Here is a 21240-nt window from a genome sequence, read left to right as displayed (position 1 = left end):
GTTATTATCTTGAATATTATTATAGATAGAGATAAACTGTAAACAGCAATAATGTACAGCAAAGTAAGATCTACAAATAAGTCAACATGACCAAAATTGTCAATTGACCCCTTAAGGAGTTATTGCCCTTTATAGTCAATTTTTTATAATTTTCATAAATTTTTGTAAATTTTTACAAAATATTTTCCACTGTAACTACTGGGCCAAGATCATTATAGATAGAGATAATTGTAAGCAGCAAGAATGTTCAGTAAAGTAAGATCTACAAACACATCACCATCACCAAAACACAATTTTGTCATGAATCCATCTGTGTCCTTTGTTTAATATGCACATAGACCAAGGTGAGCGACACAGGCTCTTTAGAGCCTCTAGTTGGCTTATATCTCAAAAACTAAATCTTTTAGAGCAAATGTGACATTGGGTAAAATTGTTTAATTGGTCAAGATCTATCGGCCCTGAAATTTTCAGACAAATCGAACAACCCATTGTTGTGTTGCTGCCACCGAATTGGTAGTTTTAACAAAATTTTGCAGTTTTTTGTTTTTATTTTGAATATTATTATAGACATATATAAACTGTAAGCAGCAATAATGTTCAGCAAAGTAAGATCTACAAAAAAGTTAATTTGACCATAATTGTCAATTGACCCCTTAAGGAGCTATTGCCCTTTAAAGACAATTTTACACAATTTATCCATCAAGTTTGCTAACATTTAAAAATCTTCTCCTCTGAAACTACTGGGCCAATTACCTTCAAACTTTAATTAAATGTTCCTTAGGGTATCTTGTTTATAAATTGTATCTGAAGTTTGTATCCATCGACAAACATGGCCGCCATGGCTAAAAATAGAACATAAGGGTCAAATGCAGTTTTTGGCTTATATCTCATTAACTAAATGTTTTAGAGCAAATGTGACTTCGGGTTAAATTGTTTAATTGGTCAAGATCTATCGGCCTTGAAATTATCAGACGAATCGAACAACCCATTGTTGGGTTGCTGCCACCAAATTGGTAGTTTTAACAAAATTTTGCAGTTTTTTGTTATTATTTTGAATATTATTTTAGATATATATAAACTGTAAGCAGCAATAATGTTCAGCAAAGTAAGATCTACAAAAAAGTTAATATGACCAAAATTGTCAATTGACCCCTTAAGGAGTTATTGCCCTTTAAAGACAATATTACACAATTTGTTCATCAAGTTTGCTAACATTTAAAAATCTTCTCCTCTGAAATACAGGTGAGCAATTCAGGCTCTTAAGAGCCTCTTGTTTTTGGATGGATATAAAAAATAGATGTGGTATGATTTCCAATGAGACAACTCTCCCCCAGAGACCAAATGACGTAGAAGCCTTGAACAATGAACAAACCCATACTGCATGGAAGCAATAAAAGTTCCCTAAATGACAAATGTTAAAAGAGAAAACTAATACAAAGTTGTACTGGTATGTTTTGGGTATTTCTTGTCACTTTCCCTAGTTATCACTTATATTTCATATAATTACATAATTTTTAATCAACTTTTTCATTCAAGCACCATTAAAACTCAATTTTTTTTATCTATTTGATTTTTGCTTAAAATTGCAAAAAAACATTATTTTTTAAACCTCCATTTTAGTCTAATGTACATATCACATGATCACATGATATAATACTGGGGATTCGTTTTTTTACCTTGATTCCAATTTTTTTTCATTAATAACTATTTTCTGGTTATGACAAATTCTGTACACAAACATATTGGTAATTTGTGTTTTGAAGGATACTTAAATTAGTGGTTTACCTATAATGACCGCTTCCTGGAAAATTAGTGTCCCTAAAATACTATTGAATCCACAGTATCAACAGGAACCATGTTTGGTCAGTAGCATGAATTATAATGTATTCAATCATTTGGGAAGTATATTGAGAATATGATTATGTTTATCCACTCAAAAGTAATTAAATTTAAAAAAAATTTAAATGCAAACTTACACTTTATATCCCCCTGCTGTCACCAGAAGGGGGCATTAAGTGTTACTCATGTCTGTTCGTACGTCCATCCTAAAATCGGTTTCCGTTCTCTAACTTGTTTTTGCCTCAGCCAAACGTTATGAAATACAATGCATTTTACCACAAAATTCAGATCAAGTTCAAGTTTCGGTGGCATCACTTTTACTGTTCTCGAGTTATGCCCCTTTATAACGTTATATGCAAACGGGGACACATTCTCCATTTATTGAATTTGAAAATCTTGCTTTTTCCAGTAGATGAATATCATATGCCACAGGGTATTTATTATGTTGAATATATCGGAATTCTTGTCCAATGACCATAGATTATAATTTGCTACTTGAAAATGTACATGATAAAACATTAATATATATAGAATGTTCAATATATATCTGCTTTCAAATGAAGATACACCACAATAATTACATACAAATCCATATAAGAGATGTCCAGACTTGTGACTTACCTCAGACATGTAGTTTTAATACATAAGTTATTCTTTGAAAATAGTTTTACGACGTATGATACATTTGTAGCAGACCATGGAACATGATTCAAATTGGATTTCAGATCTTGTTTACCATTTAAAAAATAATTTTACATTACAAAGAATTGTGTGTGAGATAGATCAAATTCTTTAGTAAAATATATAAGATATGTTCCAGTCAAATCATGTCTGCAAGTTCTTTTTCATTGAACAAGATCAAAATTGTCTTTTGTTTATAATGTTTGCCATGAGTAAATAATTAAAAAATTCCACATTTATATTATCTTTATTGGTTCCAGCTGTTTAAAGAGTGATTAATGAATCATTGATGCTTAAAGTTATGGCTTATCAAATCATTTGTACTTAAAGTTATGGCTTATCGAATCATTTGTACTTAGGCCAACTAAAATTAATTAGTAGATTTTCATCCAGATTTTTGAAAAAAATGGGGCGGGTGGGAGGATTTTATTTTTTTATTTTTATTTCCTCCTAAACCCTTTTGTGACGTGTTGTTCATATACAGATAATAATAAGCTGATATCATGTATATATAAGGAACTATATAATAGCAAGACCCATGAAAACGTGGAGAAATGTTCTCGTTTAGACTACCTAGATCAAATTTATTTTGCTTTCTAAGCTATGATTTGTAGTGCCCATAAAATGAAGCATATGCATTGGTATGCAACACAAATATTATGGGTACAGAGTGAAATGAAAACTCAAACTGTGTTGAAAATCCTAGGTTTGATGCCTTCAAGATTCTTATTCAAAGTGCAAATATATTATTACAATGTAAAACATGAACTATATATATATATATATATATCTTGAACCAAAAAGAAGAAGTTGTTTAATGACTCTGTTGAGGTGTTGGGGACAGAGGGTGTTTGCTGTTTGTCAACAAAAACAAAAACGACAGCCTTGGGGTATATCTAAAGGCTTGCTGTAATACATTTTGTACGTTGGCTGACTCTTTGTACTCAATATACGGTCATAAATAGCACTAGTTCGTGCTTGTGTCAATTACTTCATTAGTCATTTTTTTGTACCAATGTGTTCTATGATCTTGCGCTTTGGATATCATTCACAGTCCAAATTTCCTGTCACAAAGTCATTGTATAAATAAAAAAAAATCCACGGTTTTCTAATCACTGAACTTTGTCATGTTGTGACATAAGTGGGCCGTGATTAGCGTTCTTGGACACCGCCTATTACTCGTAACCGGAATATTTCATGCCCTTCTAGTTAGTAATCAATCTATATTCTCAGAATATAATGTTGTCATCATTGAGCAGAAAAATATGTCGACTTATATTACTCTAAGAAATACGAAAACCGAAATTTGAAACAGGAAGTTTTGAATGAAACGAAATTATCGGCGTTTACCGGTAACGGAAATGAACAAAATCCGGAAATCGTAAATTTTTATTAATAAAAAAAATCGGGGCGGGACGATTGCAGAGGGGCGGGCGGGGATGAAAATCTATCAATTAATTTTAATTGGCCTTAAAGTTATAATTTTTTTTTTTTTTTTTTTTTTTTCAGTAGTCAGGCTTTTACAATTCCTGTACATCACCACCTGACTATGGTGTTAAGGGGTTTGATATAGGAAACAAAAAATATAATAATTGACTACATTTTTTTTCTACTGAGAATATATATCATATGAATATCAACATTATAATAAAAAGGGGAAAAGAAAACAATCACACACACATACACCCACTCTTGCACTTGCTTTAACATAACATATATCAACTTGTGTATTGCAAAGAAAAATGTTATCTTTGTAAAGATCTGCTCTTTATAAACTGTAAGTTTCATTTTTTACTTTATATGATTTGAATCAAAAGTAATTGTTACTAATCATAAAAAATGTAATCTACTGGGGCCCAGAATTTTTGAAAAAAAGGTGTGGTACCATTTTTCTTTGCTATATAATGTTCATTTTCCTGATATTTTCTTATTTTTGCTAAAAGCCCTATAATACTTGGCTTCTCTTCATACAATTTACATTTGTATATATAGTTCTTTGCAATGATAATCATCAAATTCAACAGTAAACTCTCATTTTGAAGGCCAAGAAAAATGTGTTTCTTAGATAATGTAAAGTTCACAAAATATTGTTTCAATTTTTGTGAAAAAGATTGCCATATAAAATGTGTTATTGGACATTCATAGAATAAATGCTCCATGGTTTCATCAGAAACCTTACACAAAGTACAAAGCTTTGAATCTTTAAGTTTAACTTTATACAAGAAAGTATTAGTTGCAATTATTCTATGTAAAAATTTGTACGGAAAAGTTCTTAAATAAAGTGTCTTTACATGATTTTCTTAAAATAATATAATATTCTGACCAATCTGCAATTTCAATACCTAATAATTTCTCCCATTGTAAGAACTTTTATGTTGGCAGTTGCACATTTCTGTCAACAAGATCTTTGTATACAAACTTTGCCTTTTTGTTACACAATAATCTTTCCAAAAAATTATCAATACAGTTAAAAGTTTCAAAATTTACATGAGCAATGTTTTCTTTAATATGTTCTCTCATATACTTTGGAATGTTTGCAATGAGACCATAATACTTTAAGAAATTATTTGTTTGAAGTCTTGGTCCTATCTGATCAAAATTACAAAAATTCTTAGTCTCTACGTTTACAAGGTCAAACAAAGACTGCACTCCCCTTCTCTGCCACTGAATAAAGTACGGAAAATCTACTAGAGATGCGAAATTTAAAATATCTAATGACAAAATATCTTGAACAGAAATATTGGTAGTAGGCCTTGCTACATGAAAGCTAAAAAATACATCTTTCCAAAAAGGATTGCCAAGACTATCAGAGATTTCTCTGAGTTTCTCGTTTTGAAAATACAATACTCTTTCTCCTCCATACTGTTCAAGGCTTTTTAATAACATTGATTGCCAACTACCAGATAAATTGGATGAAAACCTCTTTATCCAACCAATCTTAAGGTATATATTAAAATAATGTATATTAATCATATTTAAACCTCCTTGTGGAATATCTCCGATTAAAGTACTTCATTTAATTCGATCAGGTTTTCCACTCCATATGAATTGAAAGAATAAAGTATTCAATTCATTTAATTTTGACTCTGGCAAGTTGGGTAGTGCAGTCAACAGGTGAATCAATTTTGGAAGTGCCAAAGTCTTGATAACAGTAATCTTTTCCATTAAGGTTAATTTTCTATGTTGCCAACTCTTAAGAATGCCTGACACTTCCTTTATCTTTTTGGAGAAGTTAATTTCTGGCATACTCTCAAGATCTAAAGAGAAATCAGTTCCCAAAAGTTTAAAATTTGAATAGCACCACTGAAGTTTTGAATCAGGACAGAGAATCAGATCTGAATACTTTTTGTTCCAAACCCACACAGCTTTAGTTTTAGAAGAATTAATTTTTAACCCAGATAATTTTTGGAAAGAGTCAAAACAATTCAAAGTCTCCCTCAATGATGTTTCAGTTCCATCTAAAACAAGGAAAGTGTCATCAGCATATTGACTCAAAAGGGATTCATTTTCATGAACAAAAGTTCCCTTTATTTTGGGGTTTGACCTTATTTTCATAGAAAGTAACTCAACACCTATAATAAAAAGGTAAGGGGAGAGGGGGTCTCCATGTCTACAGCCTCTCTTCAAATTAAAGAAGCTTGAAAGATGACCATTATTTATAACACAACTTGATGCTTTTAAATAAAATACTTTAAACCATCTGCATATAGATGGTCCAAAATTGAAACTCTTCAATGCTTTTTTCAAAAAAGACCATTCGATAGAGTCAAAAGCCTTTTCAAAATCTACTAATAGTAAAAGACCAGTTTTGTTATGTTTTTCTAAATTGTGCATCAAATCATACAATAGACGCGTATTCTCACCCATAAATCTATCCTTTATAAAGCCTTTCTGACAGTCACTGATAATAGATGGTAAAACAGGTTTTATTCTATTAGCAATGACAGCAGAAGCAATCTTCGTGTCAGTATTCATAAGGCTAATTGGGCGCCAATTAGCTAAATGACGTCTATCTTTATCTTCTTTTGGAATACATGTAATGACACTTTGATACTGAAATTTTGAAAATTCCCCCTTTTCATAGCCAAAATATAACGATCTAAAAAGAAAAGGTCCAATATCTCTCCAAAAGACTTTGTAAAATTCTACAGTATACCCATCTGAGCCTGGACTCTTTCCATTTGACATAGATTTTAGTGATTTTGCACATTCTTTAAAAGAAATATTACCCTCACACAAATCCTTCTGTTCTTCTGTGAGTTTAACATTGTGCTAGAAAAAGGATTCATCATCACATTCCAGATTTTTACTTGAGTATAATGTTTTAAAAAAATTCATTTCTTCTTGTAAAACTCTAGATTGATCTGATATATGTTTCCCTTTTATGTCTATGAGCTCAGTTATTGTTTTTTTAATAAAATTTTTCTTTTCCAATTTACAAAAGAACTCTGAACACTTTTCCCCGTTCTCTTGCCAGTTAGCGTGGGATCTTAAAAAAACACCTTCAATTTTTCTTTCCCTTATGTTTTCTAATTCTAACTTTTTCTGGTTTAAAGCTGCATGAAATTGACCACCAGGAAATGTTCATACGATTTTCCAAATTTTGAATGTGATTTTCAAGTAAAAGTGTTGCAGCTTTTTCCTCTCTCGCTTTTTGAATACTATAACCAATAGACAAAGATCTAATGTTCATTTTTAGCTCACCTGGCCCGAAGGGCCAAGTTAGCTTTTCTCATCACTTGTGTCCGTCGTCTGGCGTCCACCGTCGTCCGACGTCGGCGTTAACTTTTTACATTTTGAACTTCTTCTAGAGAACCACTGAATGGAATGAAACCAAACATGGCATGAATGTTCCTTATGAGGTGCTGACCAAGTGTTGTTACTTTGTTGCGGATCCATCATCCAAGATGGCCGCCAGCGGGGGACTTAGTTTAACATAGGACCCTATGGGAAATACATACAAAAGTCTTCTTTTAGAGAACCACTGAATGGAATAAAACCAAACATGGCATGAATGTTTCTTATGAGGTGCTGACCAAGTGTTGTTACTTTGAAGCCGATCCATAATCCAAGATGGCCGCCAGCGGGGGACTTAGTTTAACATAGGACCCTATGGGAAATACATACAAATGTCTTCTTTTAGAGAACCACTGAATGGAATGAAACCAAACATGGTATGAATGTTCCTTATGAGGTGCTGACTGAGTGTTGTTACTTTGAAGCTGATCCATAATCCAAGATGGCCGCCAGCGGGGGACTTAGTTTAACATGGGACCCTATGGGAAATACATACAAATGTCTTCTTTTAGAGAACCACTGAATGGAATGAAACCAAACATGGCATGAATGTTCCTAATGAGGTACTGACCAAGTGTTGTTACTATGAAGCTGATCCATAATCCAAGATGGCCGCCAGCAGGGGACTTAGTTTAACATTGGACCCTATGGGAAATACATACAAATGTCTTCTTTTAGAGAACCACTGAATGGAATGAAACCAAACATGGCATGAATGTTTCTTATGAGGTGCTGACCAAGTGTTGTTACTTTGAAGCCGATCGATAATCCAATATGGCCGCCTGCAGGGGACTTAGTTTAACATGGGACCCTATGAGAAATACATACAAATGTCTTCTTTTAGAGAACCCCTGAATGGAATGAAACCAAACATAGCATGAATGTTTCTTATGAGGTGCTGACCGAGTGTTGTTACTTTGAAGCCGATCCATAATCCAAGATGGCCTCCAGCGGGGCACTTAGTTTAACATGGGACCCTATGGGAAATACATACAAACGTCTTCTTTTAGAGAACCACTGAATGGAATGAAACCAAACATGGCAAGAATGTTCCTTATGAGGTGCTGACCAAGTGTTGTTACTTTGAAGCTGATCCATCATCCAAGATTGCAGCCAGCGGGGGACTTAGTTTAACATTGGACCCTATGGGAAATACATACAAATGTCTTCTTTTAGAGAACCACTGAATGCAATGAAACCAAACATGGCATGAATGTTCCCTATGAGGTGCTGACCAAGTGTTGTTACTATGAAGCCGATCCATAATCTAAGATGGCCGCCAGCGGAGGACTTAGTTTAACATAGGACCCTATGAGAAATATGTACAAATGTTTTCTTTTAGAGAACCATTGAATGGAATGAAACCAAACATGGCATGCATGTTCCTTTTGAGGTGCTGACCAAGTGTTGTTACTTTGAAGCTGATCCTTCATCCATGATGGCTGCCAGATGGGGACAATGTTTAACAAAGGACCCTATGGACAATACATACAAATGTCTTCTTTTAGAGAACCACATACTGAATGGATTGAAACCAAACATGGTATGAATGTTCCTTATGAGGTGCTGACTAAGTTTTGTTACTTTGAAGCTGATCCTTCATCCATGATGGCCGCCAATGGGGGGACTTCCTTTAACATAAGACTCTATGGGAAATACATACAAATGCTTCTTCTAGTGGTGCACTGAATGGAAAGAAACCAAAACATTGCATAAATGTTTCTTATGAGGTGCTGATTAAGTGTTGCTACTTTGTTGCCGATTTACTGTTCAAGATGGCCATCAGGATTTTTTATTAAATTACAGGACCAATATTTAAGCAAATTTGGCCTCACTCATTATTAGGGTATCTGTTATGATTTTAATCTATTTTTACATGATTTCCAAAACCAAAGTAGAATCAGGTGAGCGACACAGGCTCTTGAGAGCCTCTAGTTAACACCTCAAAAAATACTTGATCATTGCATGAGAGTTTAACATTTAACTGTTCATCTATGTTGCCTGATTCATAATATTCTAAAATACTCTCATTTATACATGTTTTAACTTTTTTGATATAGTCTAAATCTCGTAACAGTTTGGAGTTAAATTTCCAATATCCCTTTCCCCGCTTTGCTAAACTGGCAGAAAAGGTGAAAATTATAGCAGAATGATCTGTCTTATACCCAGGAATAATGTTAGTATTTTTCATGAGTGAAAACAGATCCTCTGTGACTAGAAAAAAATCAAGCCGACTTTGTTTTATGGGTAAGCATTGAAGCCATGAGAGTTTCTTTCATTTGGATAACAGGTCCGCCAAGGATCCAATAACTCAAGACTTTCTACTATTTCTTCAATCTTTTTTCGTGAATTCAGGTTTCTATTATGAATAATATTGTAAGTGTCTATGTTTATATCTTGTACAACATTCCAGTCCCAACATAATAAAAAGCTAGTATTTGAAAATGTTGCCATTTTCTTATATATGTAATTAAAAAATGAAGGTTCATCAGTATTAAATCCATACAAACAAACGAAAGTAATACGTTGACTTAACAAAGATAAATCTAAAATAATATAACGACCATCTATATCAATAATAGAATTATGCACTTCAAAATCTAGACCTTTTTTTAAAGATAATACTGACACCTGCACTTTTGTTACTATGATGACTGAAGAAACATGTATTTCTCCATTCCTCTTCCCATTTTTTTTCAATATCTTTATTACTATGGGTTTCTTGAAAGCAAATAACTGATGCATGTTTGCCCTTTGCCCAATCAAAAACATCTGTTCTCTTTTTTGAATTAGGAAAAAGACCCCTTACATTCATAGACAACACTGTTACAATATTATCCATTATCATATAAAACAAAACAACATTTCAAACTTGAGCAGATAAATTCTAACATAAAAACAAATACACTATCATAGTTTATACAATCATACACACATCCAACAATAAGATGACACTTTGGCATAGATACCTGTAAAGTCATTTTTGTACAACAAAATTTCATTTACAGTATGGCATTTTTATTATTTACAATATGAAAAATAGTTGTATTCTAAAGACAATGAATTAAATTGATATACTAGTATTTAGTAGAGAGATTCATGACATGTAAACAGAATAAAAGATTTTTGTTATCTCCCTTTGATTTGTAAAATATTTTGAAATATCTCCCTTTAATAAATATACAGTTATCTTCAAATTAAGGAGGGTTTCACACAAACAGAATAACAATAATTATACAAAAAAGTACTTTAAATCAAATATTTATTCAAACTATTCAAATCAAATTCAGAGAGAGTCTTTATAAATAAATAAATGATAATCATGCACAGCCCAGATTGTTTTAAATCATATTACTATCTTTCAAATTTTTGACAGTGATGAAACATTAAGCAATGTATCAAATAAAGAAATGAATGTCTAATGACCTTTTTTGTTTTTGTTTTTCAGTTTTTGTTCAATATTGTCAAATAAGTCAAATCTGGCTCATCTAATCATTTGTACTTAAAGTTATGGCTTGTCCAATCATTTGTACTTAAAGTTATGGCTTATTGAATCATTCGTACTTAAAGTTATGGCTTGTCGAATCATTTGTACTTAAAGTTATGGCTTATTGAATCATTTGTACTAAAAGTTATGGCTTATCGAATCATTTGTACTTAAAGTTATGGCTTATCGGAGCATTTATACTTAAAGTTATGGCTTATCGAATCATTTGTACTTAAAGTTATGGCTTAATGAATCATTGGTACTTAAAGTTATGGCATACAACTAATATGAATAAATTGTGAATACCAAATAGATTTTGTTCATCTGATGACAGATATGTCATATTACTTCTTGACTGTATAAATCACATGTTAATTGAATTTATGTTAATTTTATGTATATTGAATTTATGTTAATTTTAAACAGAATGGTGAAAGTATAATGGTTAAAGTTGCCACTGGGGGAGCTTCAAAATCCAAAGAGAAGGTAAAAAAATATGTTTATATAAGATACATATATACAATATATGTGCATTATCTGAAAATATAAAATGTATTTGTACAAGCTTTAGAAACTGGAAGAAAAACAAATCTTGCAGAGACAACTCTCCACCGGAGACAACTCTCAACCAGAGACCAAATGACGTACAAGGTTAGCAACTATAGGTCACTGTACAGCCTTCAACAATGAGCAAAACCTATACTTTATAACAAGCTATAAAAGGCCCCAAAATGACAAATGTAAAACAATTCAAACAAGATATTACTAACTAATGGCCTATTTTATAACAATACAATTATGTTTTAACTTTACAAAAACATCTATAGTTGACACCAACCCATAATTGATATTTGGAAGTGGCATATATGTTTTATATGGAACAGTTCTTATTATAAATCTATTAAAATAGTACTGTTGCAAACCTACAGTTTTATGATTATGTACACCAAAAATTATGCAATCCCTGCATTAGAAGTAGGGGTTCAAGCTATTCATTTAATTTTCATGTTTTGATTTCCGATAGCATTTCTTGTTTGAAATTTCATGGTTTTGACAAGTTCTTCTTGTCTAAGATATCATGGTTTCGACAAGTTCTTCTTGTTTAAGATATCATGGTTTTGTCAACTTTTTCTTGTTTAAGATATCATGGTTTTGCCAACTTTTTCTTCTTTAAGATATCATGATTTCGACAAGTTCTTTTTTAAGATATCAGGGATTTGACAAGTTCTTATTTAAGATATCAGGGTTTTGACAAGTTCTTGTTTAAGGTATCAGGATTTTGACATGTTCTTCTTGTTTAAGATATCATAATTTTGACAAGTTCTTCTTGTTTGAAATATCATGATTTCGACAAGTTCTTCTTGTTAAAGATAACATGGTTTAGACAAGTTCTTCTTGTTTAAGATATCAGGGTTTTGACAAGATTTTCTTGTTTAAGATATCAGGGTTTTGACAAGTTCTAAAGGAAAGGTGAAGGGGCAGTAAGGCCCTAATTTGACCTAAATATAATGGTAAATTGAAAAGGAACTATACATATTCTTAAATTTGTCATAACTACACAAAGGTACAAGGTGTTCTGAAAATAAAAGCAAATTTCACTTTTAACAAGTAACCATGGCAACAAACAATGACAAAATTTGTATATTTTGTTACATTTCTTGATTTTTCTTGTTTTATATCAACTTTGTAGTATAAATTAAGATTGGAAAAGTATGTGTGCACCCAAGAAACAACCTTATATTTGGCGAGATTATGTGATTAGTTATAATGGATGCACACAATGTTTCCACATTGGAAATTACGATGGAAAACTGCATAAATTATATAGTTTTCTTCATCTTCATGAAAATGATGCATATTATGACATAATTGTGATGTCATGACAAGGAAATTTTATGTACATTATACATATTTCTAAATCTTATGTATTTCCAAACATTATGTGCAAATTTGAAATAGTTCACAAAACTTTTATTTTCTTGGGCCAAAACATGGCCTTAATGCCCTTACTCCTTTGTATTACATGTATGTGAAACACTTAAATCTCTGGGTCACCTTTAATCATGAAATCCTCAAAAAATAGTCCTGACAAGTAAGAAGAAATCCACAGAACTCTGATATTATTTCTTATGTCTACAGAGTCAACATGGTTTTACTAAATATTATTACCAGTCTTACTCGTGATGTATCACCTCGCTCAGTTCTTCCCAAAATCCCATATTAAGGTTTTGTGACATCAATCAAGTTTGACCTGGCTGAACAATTTAGAACCAGAATTAAGCTTATCAGTGATGTCATTATGTCCTACCAAAACTTATAAGGTCATCTTTTAATTAGCATGCATAACAAGGGTATATATATTATATTGTAACATATCAGCTCTATGGCACAATATGAAGCTTTTTGGTATTGTTCCCTGCAGTCACTCACCAAATATCTCTATTGTGATTGGCAGATGAAATTTTACACAAGTCAGCATGCAAAAAAACTGATAATAAATAAATCATGTACATTGTACATACAAAATTAAGATCAATATCCAGTGACTTTTATTGATATTTTTTTCCAGCTACCTATGGTGTTTGTAGTACCAAAGTTGAATTATTCTCCATACAGTTCCTGTTTGAATCAGCCTTCCATGCTGGGATTCGGAGATGTTATAGTTCCAGGTAGGAAAAATTAGTACTGTAAATTCAGAAATTATTGTTCTTTGAAGAATGGCCAAAAATGCGAGATTAATTATTGCAATTTCAGAAATATATATATGGATCAGATATCAGAATACGAGTTCTTATCATTGCGATGCTCACCCGGTTGCATTATTCACATTAATTAAAACCTCGCAATTATTTCTGAATTTAAAGTTATCAAATGTAGTTATTATCTGAACAAATACCAATATTAATTTTAACAACTTTGGCTCACATTTGCCTCATCTGCATAAAAAGAACCATTTTCTGATTCAGTCCATTTTATAATAAGTTTGTATGTGTTGATGATGATAGACTATTTATAGTTTGTATGTGTTGATGATGATAGACTATTTATAGTTTGTATGTGTTGATGATGATAGACTATTTATAGTTTGTATGTGTTGATGATGATAGACTATTTATAGTTTGTATGTGTTGATAATGATAGACTATTTATAGTTTGTACGTGTTGATGATGATAGACTATTTATAGTTTGTATGTGTTGATAATGATAGACTATTTATAGTTTGTATGTGTTGATGATGATAGACTATTTATAGTTTATTTGCTCTTACAGTATCATCAATGATTTTTTAGCCAACATGTGACATAGTCAAACAGGGCATCCAATATGATTGTTACTGTCTGGCATCATTACACATGACATAATCAAATGATGGCTACTGTTTGGGCATCCTAACATGTGACATAGTTAAACTGGGCATACACTATGATGGTTACTGTCTGAGTATCCCTAGCTGTGACATAGTCAAATTTGGGATACAATATGATGGTTACTGTCTGGGCATCCTTACCTGTGACATAGTCAAACAGGGCATACAATATGATGGCTACTGTCTGGGCATCCTTACCTGTGACATAGTCAAACTGGGCATACAATATGATGGCTACTGTCTAGGCATCCTTACATGTGACATAGTCAAACTGGGCTTACAATATGATGGCTACTGTCTGGGCATCCTTACCTGTGACATAGTCAAACAGAGCATACAATATGATGGCTACTGTCTGGGCATCCTTACCTGTGACATAGTCAAACAGGGCATACAATATGATGGTTACTGTCTGGGCATCCTTACCTGTGACATAATCAAACTGGGCATACAATATGATGGTTACTGTCTAGGTATCCTAACATGTGACATAGTCAAACTGGGCATACAATATGATTGCTACTGTCTGAGCATCTTTACTTGTGACATAGTCAAACTTGGGATATAATAAGGTTGATACTGTCTGGGCATCCTTACATGTGACATAGTCAAACTGGGCATACAATTTGATGGCTACTGTCTGGGCATCCTACATGTGACATAGTCAAACTGGGCATACCATATGATGGCTAATGTCTGGGCATCCTTACATGTGACATGGTCAAACTGGGCATACAATATGATGGCTACTGTCTGGGCATCCTACATGTGACATAGTCAAACTGGGCTTACAATATGATGGCTACTGTCTGGGTATCCTTACCTGTGACATAGTCAACCAGGGCATACAATGTGATGGTTACTGTCTGGGTATCTTTACCTGTGACATAGTCAAACTGGGCATACAATATGATGGCTACTGTCTGGGCATCCTTACATCTGACATAGTCAAACTAGGCTTACAATATGATGGCTACTGTCTGGGCATCCTTACATGTGACATAGTCAAACAGGGCATACAATATGATGGCTACTGTCTGGGCATCTTTACCTGTGACATAGTCAAACTGGGCATACAATATGATGGCTACCGTCTGGGCATCCTTTCATGTGACATAGTCACACTGGGCTTACAATATGAAGGTTACTGTCTGGGCATCCTTACCTGTGACATAGACAAATAGGGCATACAATATGATGGCTACTGTCTGGGCATCTTACATGTGACATAGTCAAACTGGGCATACAATATGATGGCTACCGTCTGGGCATCCTTTTATGTGACATAGTCAAACTGGGCTTACAATATGATGGTTACTGTCTGGGCATCACTACCTGTGACATAGTCAAACTGGGCTTACAATATGTTGGCTACTGTCTGGGCATCCTTACATATGACATAGTCAAACTTGGCTTACAATATGATGGTTACTGTCTGGGCATCACTACCTGTGACATAGTCAAACTGGGCTTACAATATGTTGGCTACTGTCTGGGCATCCTTACATGTGACATAGTCAAACTTGGCTTACAATATGATGGTTACTGTCTGGGCATCCTTACCTGTGACATAGACAAACAGGGCATACAATATGATGGCTACTGTCTGCACATCCTTACCTGTGACATAGTTAAACAGGGCATACAATATGATGGTTACTGTCTGTGTACCTTACCTATGACATAGTCAAACAGGCCATACAATATGATGGTTACTGTCTGGGCATTCTAACATGTGACATAGTCAAACTGGGCATACAATATGATTGCTACTGTGGTAACTGTCTGGGCATCCTAACGTGACATAGTCAAACTTGGCTTACAATATGATGGCTACTGTCTGGGCATATTTACCTGTGACATAGTCAAACTGGGCATGCAATATGATTGCTACTGTCTGGGCATCCTTTACCTGTGACATAGTCAAACTTGGGATACAATAAGATGATAACTGTCTGGGCATCCTTACATGTTACATAGTCAAACTGGGCATACAATATGATGGCTAATGTCTGAGCATCCTACATGTGACAAAGTCAAACTTGGCATACAATATGATGGCTACTGTCTGGGCATCCTTTCATGTGACATAGTCAAACTGGGCTTACAATATGATGGTTACTGTCTGGGCATACTCACTTGTGACATAGTCAAACTGGGCTTACAATATGATGGCTACTGTCTGGGCATCCTTACATGTGACATAGTCAAACTGGTCTTACAATATGATGGTTACTGTCTGGGCATCCTTACTTGTGACATAGACAAACAGGGCATACAATATGATGGCTACTGTCTGCACATCCTTACCTGTGACATAGTTAAACAGGGCATACAATATGATGGTTACTGTCTGGGCATCCTTACCTATGACATAGTCAAACAGGCCATACAATATGATGGTTACTGTCTTGGCATCCTAACATGTGACATAGTCAAACTGGGCATACAATATGATTGCTACTGTCTGGGCATCTTTACCTGTGACATAGTCAAACTATGGATACAATAAGATAGTTACTGTCTGGGCATCCTTACATGTGACATAGTCAAACTGGGCATACAATATGATGGTTACTGTCTGGGCATCCTTACCTGTGACATAGTCAAACTGGGCATATAATATGATGGTTACTGTCTGGGCATCCTTACATGTGACATAGTTGAACTGGCCATACAATATGATGGTTACTGTCTGGGCATCCTTACCTGTGACATAGTCAAACTGGGCATACAATATGATGGCTACTGTCTGGGCATCCTTTCATGTGACATAGTCACACTGGGCTAACTATATGATGGTTACTGTCTGGGCATCCTTACCTGTGACATAGTCAAACTGGGCTTACAATATGATGGTTACTGTCTAGGCATCCTTATCTGTGACATAGAAAATAGGGCATACAATATGATGGCTACTGTCTGGGCATCCTACATGTGACATAGTCAAACTGGGCATACAATATGATGGCTACTGTCTGGGCATCCTTTTATGTGACATAGTCAAACTGGGCTTACAATATGATGGTTACTGTCTGGGCATCCTTACCTGTGACATAGTCAAACTGGGCTTATAATATGATGGCTACTGTAAGGGGCATTCTTACATGTGACATAGTCAAACTTGGCTTACAATATGATGGTTACTGTCTGGGCATCCTTACCTGTGACATAGACAAACAGGGCATACAATATGATGGCTACTGTCTGCACATCCTTACCTGTGACATAGTCAAACTGGGCATAAAATATGATTGCTACTGTGGTAACTGTCTGGGCATCCTTACATGTGACATAGTCAAACTTGGCTTACAATATGATGGCTACTGGCTAGGCATCCTTACATGTGACATAGTCAAACAGGGCATGCAATATGATGGCTACTGTCTGGGCATCCTTTACCTGTGACATAGTCAAACTTGGGATACAATAAGATGATAACTGTCTGGGCATCCTTACATGTTACATAGTCAAACTGGGCATACAATATGATGGCTAATGTCTGGGAATCCTACATGTGACAAAGTCAAACTGGGCATACAATATGATGGCTACTGTCTGGGCATCCTTTCATGTGACATAGTCAAACTGGGCTTACAATATGATGGTTACTGTCTGGGCATACTTACCTGTGACATAGTCAAACTGGGCTTACAATATGATGGCTACTGTCTGGGCATCCTTACATGTGACATAGTCAAACTGGTCTTACAATATGATGGTTACTGTCTGGGCATCCTTACTTGTGACATAGACAAACAGGGCATACAATATGATGGCTACTGTCTGCACATCCTTACCTGTGACATAGTTAAACAGGGCATACAATATGATGGTTACTGTCTGGGCATCCTTACCTATGACATAGTCAAACAGGCCATACAATATGATGGTTACTGTCTGGACATCCTAACATGTGACATAGTCAAACTGGGCATACAATATGATTGCTACTGTCTGGGCATCTTTACCTGTGACATAGTCAAACTATGGATACAATAAGATAGTTACTGTCTGGACAGCCTTACATGTGACATAGTCAAACTGGGCATACAATATGATGGCTACTGTCAGGGCATCCTACATGTGATATAGTCAAATAGGGGATACAATAAGATGGTTACTGTCTGGGCATCCTTACATGTGACATAGTCAAACTGGGCATACAATATGATGGTTACTGTCTGGGCATCCTTACCTGTGACATAGTCAAACTGGGCATATAATATGATGGTTACTGTCTGGGCATCCTTACATGTGACATAGTTGAACTGGCCATACAATATGATGGTTACTGTCTGGGCATCCTTACCTGTGACATAGTCAAACTGGGCATACAATATGATGGTTACTGTCTGGGCATCCTTACCTGTGACATAGTCAAACTGGGCATACAATATGATGGTTACTGTCTGGGCATCCTTACCTGAGACATAGTTGAACTGGGCATACAATATGATGGTTACTGTCTGGGCCTCCTTAACTGTGACATAGTTGAACTGGGCATACAATATGATGGTTACTGTCTGGGCATCCTTACCTGTGACATAGTCAAACTGGGCATGCAATTTGATGGTTACTGTCTGGGCATCCTTACCTGTGACATAGTTGAACTGGGGATACAATATGATGGCTACTGCCTGGACATCCTTACATCCACATTTAGGTTTCTAAGCAATCTTTTGAGTCATACATTATGTCTTCATTTTACTTAACAGGATGATGCCCATTTTGGTGAAGATGACTGCTAAAGTTTTTGAGATAACTAGGTCAAAGTCAAAAGTTGTTGTTGTCCGTCAAATTTTACGAAAATGTTCTGCTCTGAAACTACTTAAACCAAAATTGGCCACAGTCATCTTTGGGTCATCTAGAGTAAGAAATGTGTCAGATGTCAACCAACGGGGCTAAAAATAGAACATAGGGGGAAAATGTAAGGTTTGTCTATTATTTGAAAAAAAAACAGCTTTAAATAGAGAAGATCTGACTGGGCAGAAATGTACAGAATGTAAAGCTCTACTTACTGTCTATTGACATACAAACTGTCAAATGACTTCTTTTAGGAGTTATTGCCCTTATATGATGAATTTTACCTTTTTTGCCTATTACCTTACTATAATAGGTAGAGAGAAACTTTAAACAGCAAGATTGTTCAGCAAGGCAAGATCTACAAGTTAGTCAACTGGCAGAAATCTTCAGAGGACTCCTTGTTAGAGTTATTGCTCTTTAATGATGACTTTTTTGCCATTTTTGCATTTTTGTCTAATATCTGAAAAACTATAATAGATAATTAGAAATTTTAAAAGGCCAAAATGATCAGTAAGACATTATTTCCAAATAGTTTCAATGGCTGAAATCATCAGTCGACTCTTTATTTGAGTTATTGCTCTTTAATGAAGAGTTTTACCAATGTTTAGTGTTATCATGGTTATTGTCTATTATCTTGAAAACTATAATAGATAGATAGACTCTTTAAATAGCAAAAATGATCAGCAAGACAAGATCTACAAACCAGGCAACTCGTTATAAGACTCTTTACAGGAGTGTGTGCCCTTAAATGATTTATTTTTACCCTTTTTTGTGTTTTGGGCAAAAAGTAGAGAAGATAGAGAGAAACTGTACGCAGAAAAATGATCAGCGAAATAAGATCAACAAAAAAGAGATTTTTGTCATGAATTTTATTCTAGTCTACAGTGTTGGCGAGTGTCCATTGTTGAAGATAGACCATAGTGAGCAACACAGGCTCTTTAGAGCCTCTAGCTAATCATTAGTTCAAATTGTAAGGTCCCAATGTATACATGTATGTATAGAGAATTGAATAGCTAAATGTGTATTTATTGTGTAATACATTTAGCTATAGTGTTTAGTACTGCTATATTTATCTACCAAATCTTTGTTGATATATTGCAGGTTTATTGGTTGGCTATAATCATGGAATAGATTTAAAAGTCAATAGTAAAAAAATATACTACATAGCTACAGTAATAGGTAAGTTGTATGCTTATATCTTATCTGAAACATGGAAAATTTGGCACAGGGGTTATTTTCACTGATTTCTTGATCAAACAAAATGTGCAAAATCATCTCTCGATTAGTTTGTAGAAAGCAACTATGATAAAGTGCAGAGTAAAATTATTGATGATGCAAAAAATTTATTATTCCAATCATGAAAAAACCCATAGAAATATTCATTTTTATACGACCGCAAAAAAATTTTTGTGGTCGTATATTGGTATGACGTTGGCGTCATCGTCGTCGTCGTCTGGCGTCGTCCGGCGTCGTCCGAAGACACATTGGTTTTCGCACTCTAACTTTAGTTTAAGTGAATGGATCTCTATGAAATTTTACCACAAGGTTCAATACCACAAAAGGAAGGTTGGGATTGATTTTGGGGGTTATGGTACCAACAGTAAAGGAATTAGGGGCCAAAAAGGGGCCAAAAATAAGCATTTTTGTAACTTCCAGACATAACTTGTGTGTTAGTGTATGGATCTCTCTGACATTGTACCACAAGGTTCCATATCACAAAAGGAATGCTGGGATTGATTTTGGGGGTAATTGCCTCAAAATTTTAGGAATTAGGGGCCAAAAAAGGGGCAAAAAAAGCATTTTTCTAGTTTCATGACAATAACTTGTGTGTAAGTGTATGGATCTTTCTGAAATTGTACTACAAGGTTCCATATCACAAAGGGAAAGCTGGGTTTGAGTTTGGGGGTAATTGCCGACACGTTGAGGAATTGGGGGCCAAAAAGGGGCCAAAAATAAGCATTTTTTCTAGTTTCCAGACAATAACTTGTGTTCAAGTGTATGAATCTCTCTGAAATTGTACTGCAAGGTACCATACCACAAAGGGAAGGCTGGGATTAATGATGGGGGTAATTGCCTCAATATTTTAGGAATTAGGGGCCAAAAAGGGGCAAAAAACAAGCATTTTTCTAGTTTCAGGACAATAACTTGTGTGTAAGTGTATGGATCTTTCTGAAATTGTACTACAAGGTTCCATATCACAAAGGGAAAGCTGGGTTTGAGTTTGGGGGTAATTGCCCTAAATGTTTAGGAATTTGGGGCCAA

The 21240-nt window shown here is 34.5% G+C and overlaps 2 protein-coding genes across 3 annotated transcripts in view; both read left to right on the top strand.

Moving 5' to 3' along the window:
• Positions 1-21240, top strand: part of LOC127700167 (signal peptide peptidase-like 2B) — a 231364-nt gene that overhangs the window by 56012 nt on the left and 154112 nt on the right.
• The window catches only part of LOC127700156 (signal peptide peptidase-like 2B), a 70138-nt gene that overhangs the window by 36893 nt on the left and 12005 nt on the right, over positions 1-21240 (top strand). For both annotated transcript variants that reach the window (XM_052203575.1, XM_052203574.1), the window contains 3 exons: positions 11231-11290; positions 13374-13473; positions 20080-20157. In XM_052203575.1, coding sequence (XP_052059535.1) covers positions 11231-11290; positions 13374-13473; positions 20080-20157 — 238 coding nt within the window. The remainder of the gene's footprint in view (positions 1-11230; positions 11291-13373; positions 13474-20079; positions 20158-21240) is intronic.

This window comes from Mytilus californianus, unplaced genomic scaffold (genome assembly GCF_021869535.1).
Source record: "Mytilus californianus isolate M0D057914Y unplaced genomic scaffold, xbMytCali1.0.p SCAF_49, whole genome shotgun sequence".
Classification (NCBI taxonomy): domain Eukaryota; kingdom Metazoa; phylum Mollusca; class Bivalvia; order Mytilida; family Mytilidae; genus Mytilus; species Mytilus californianus.
This window is presented reverse-complemented; position numbering and strand designations above follow the sequence as displayed.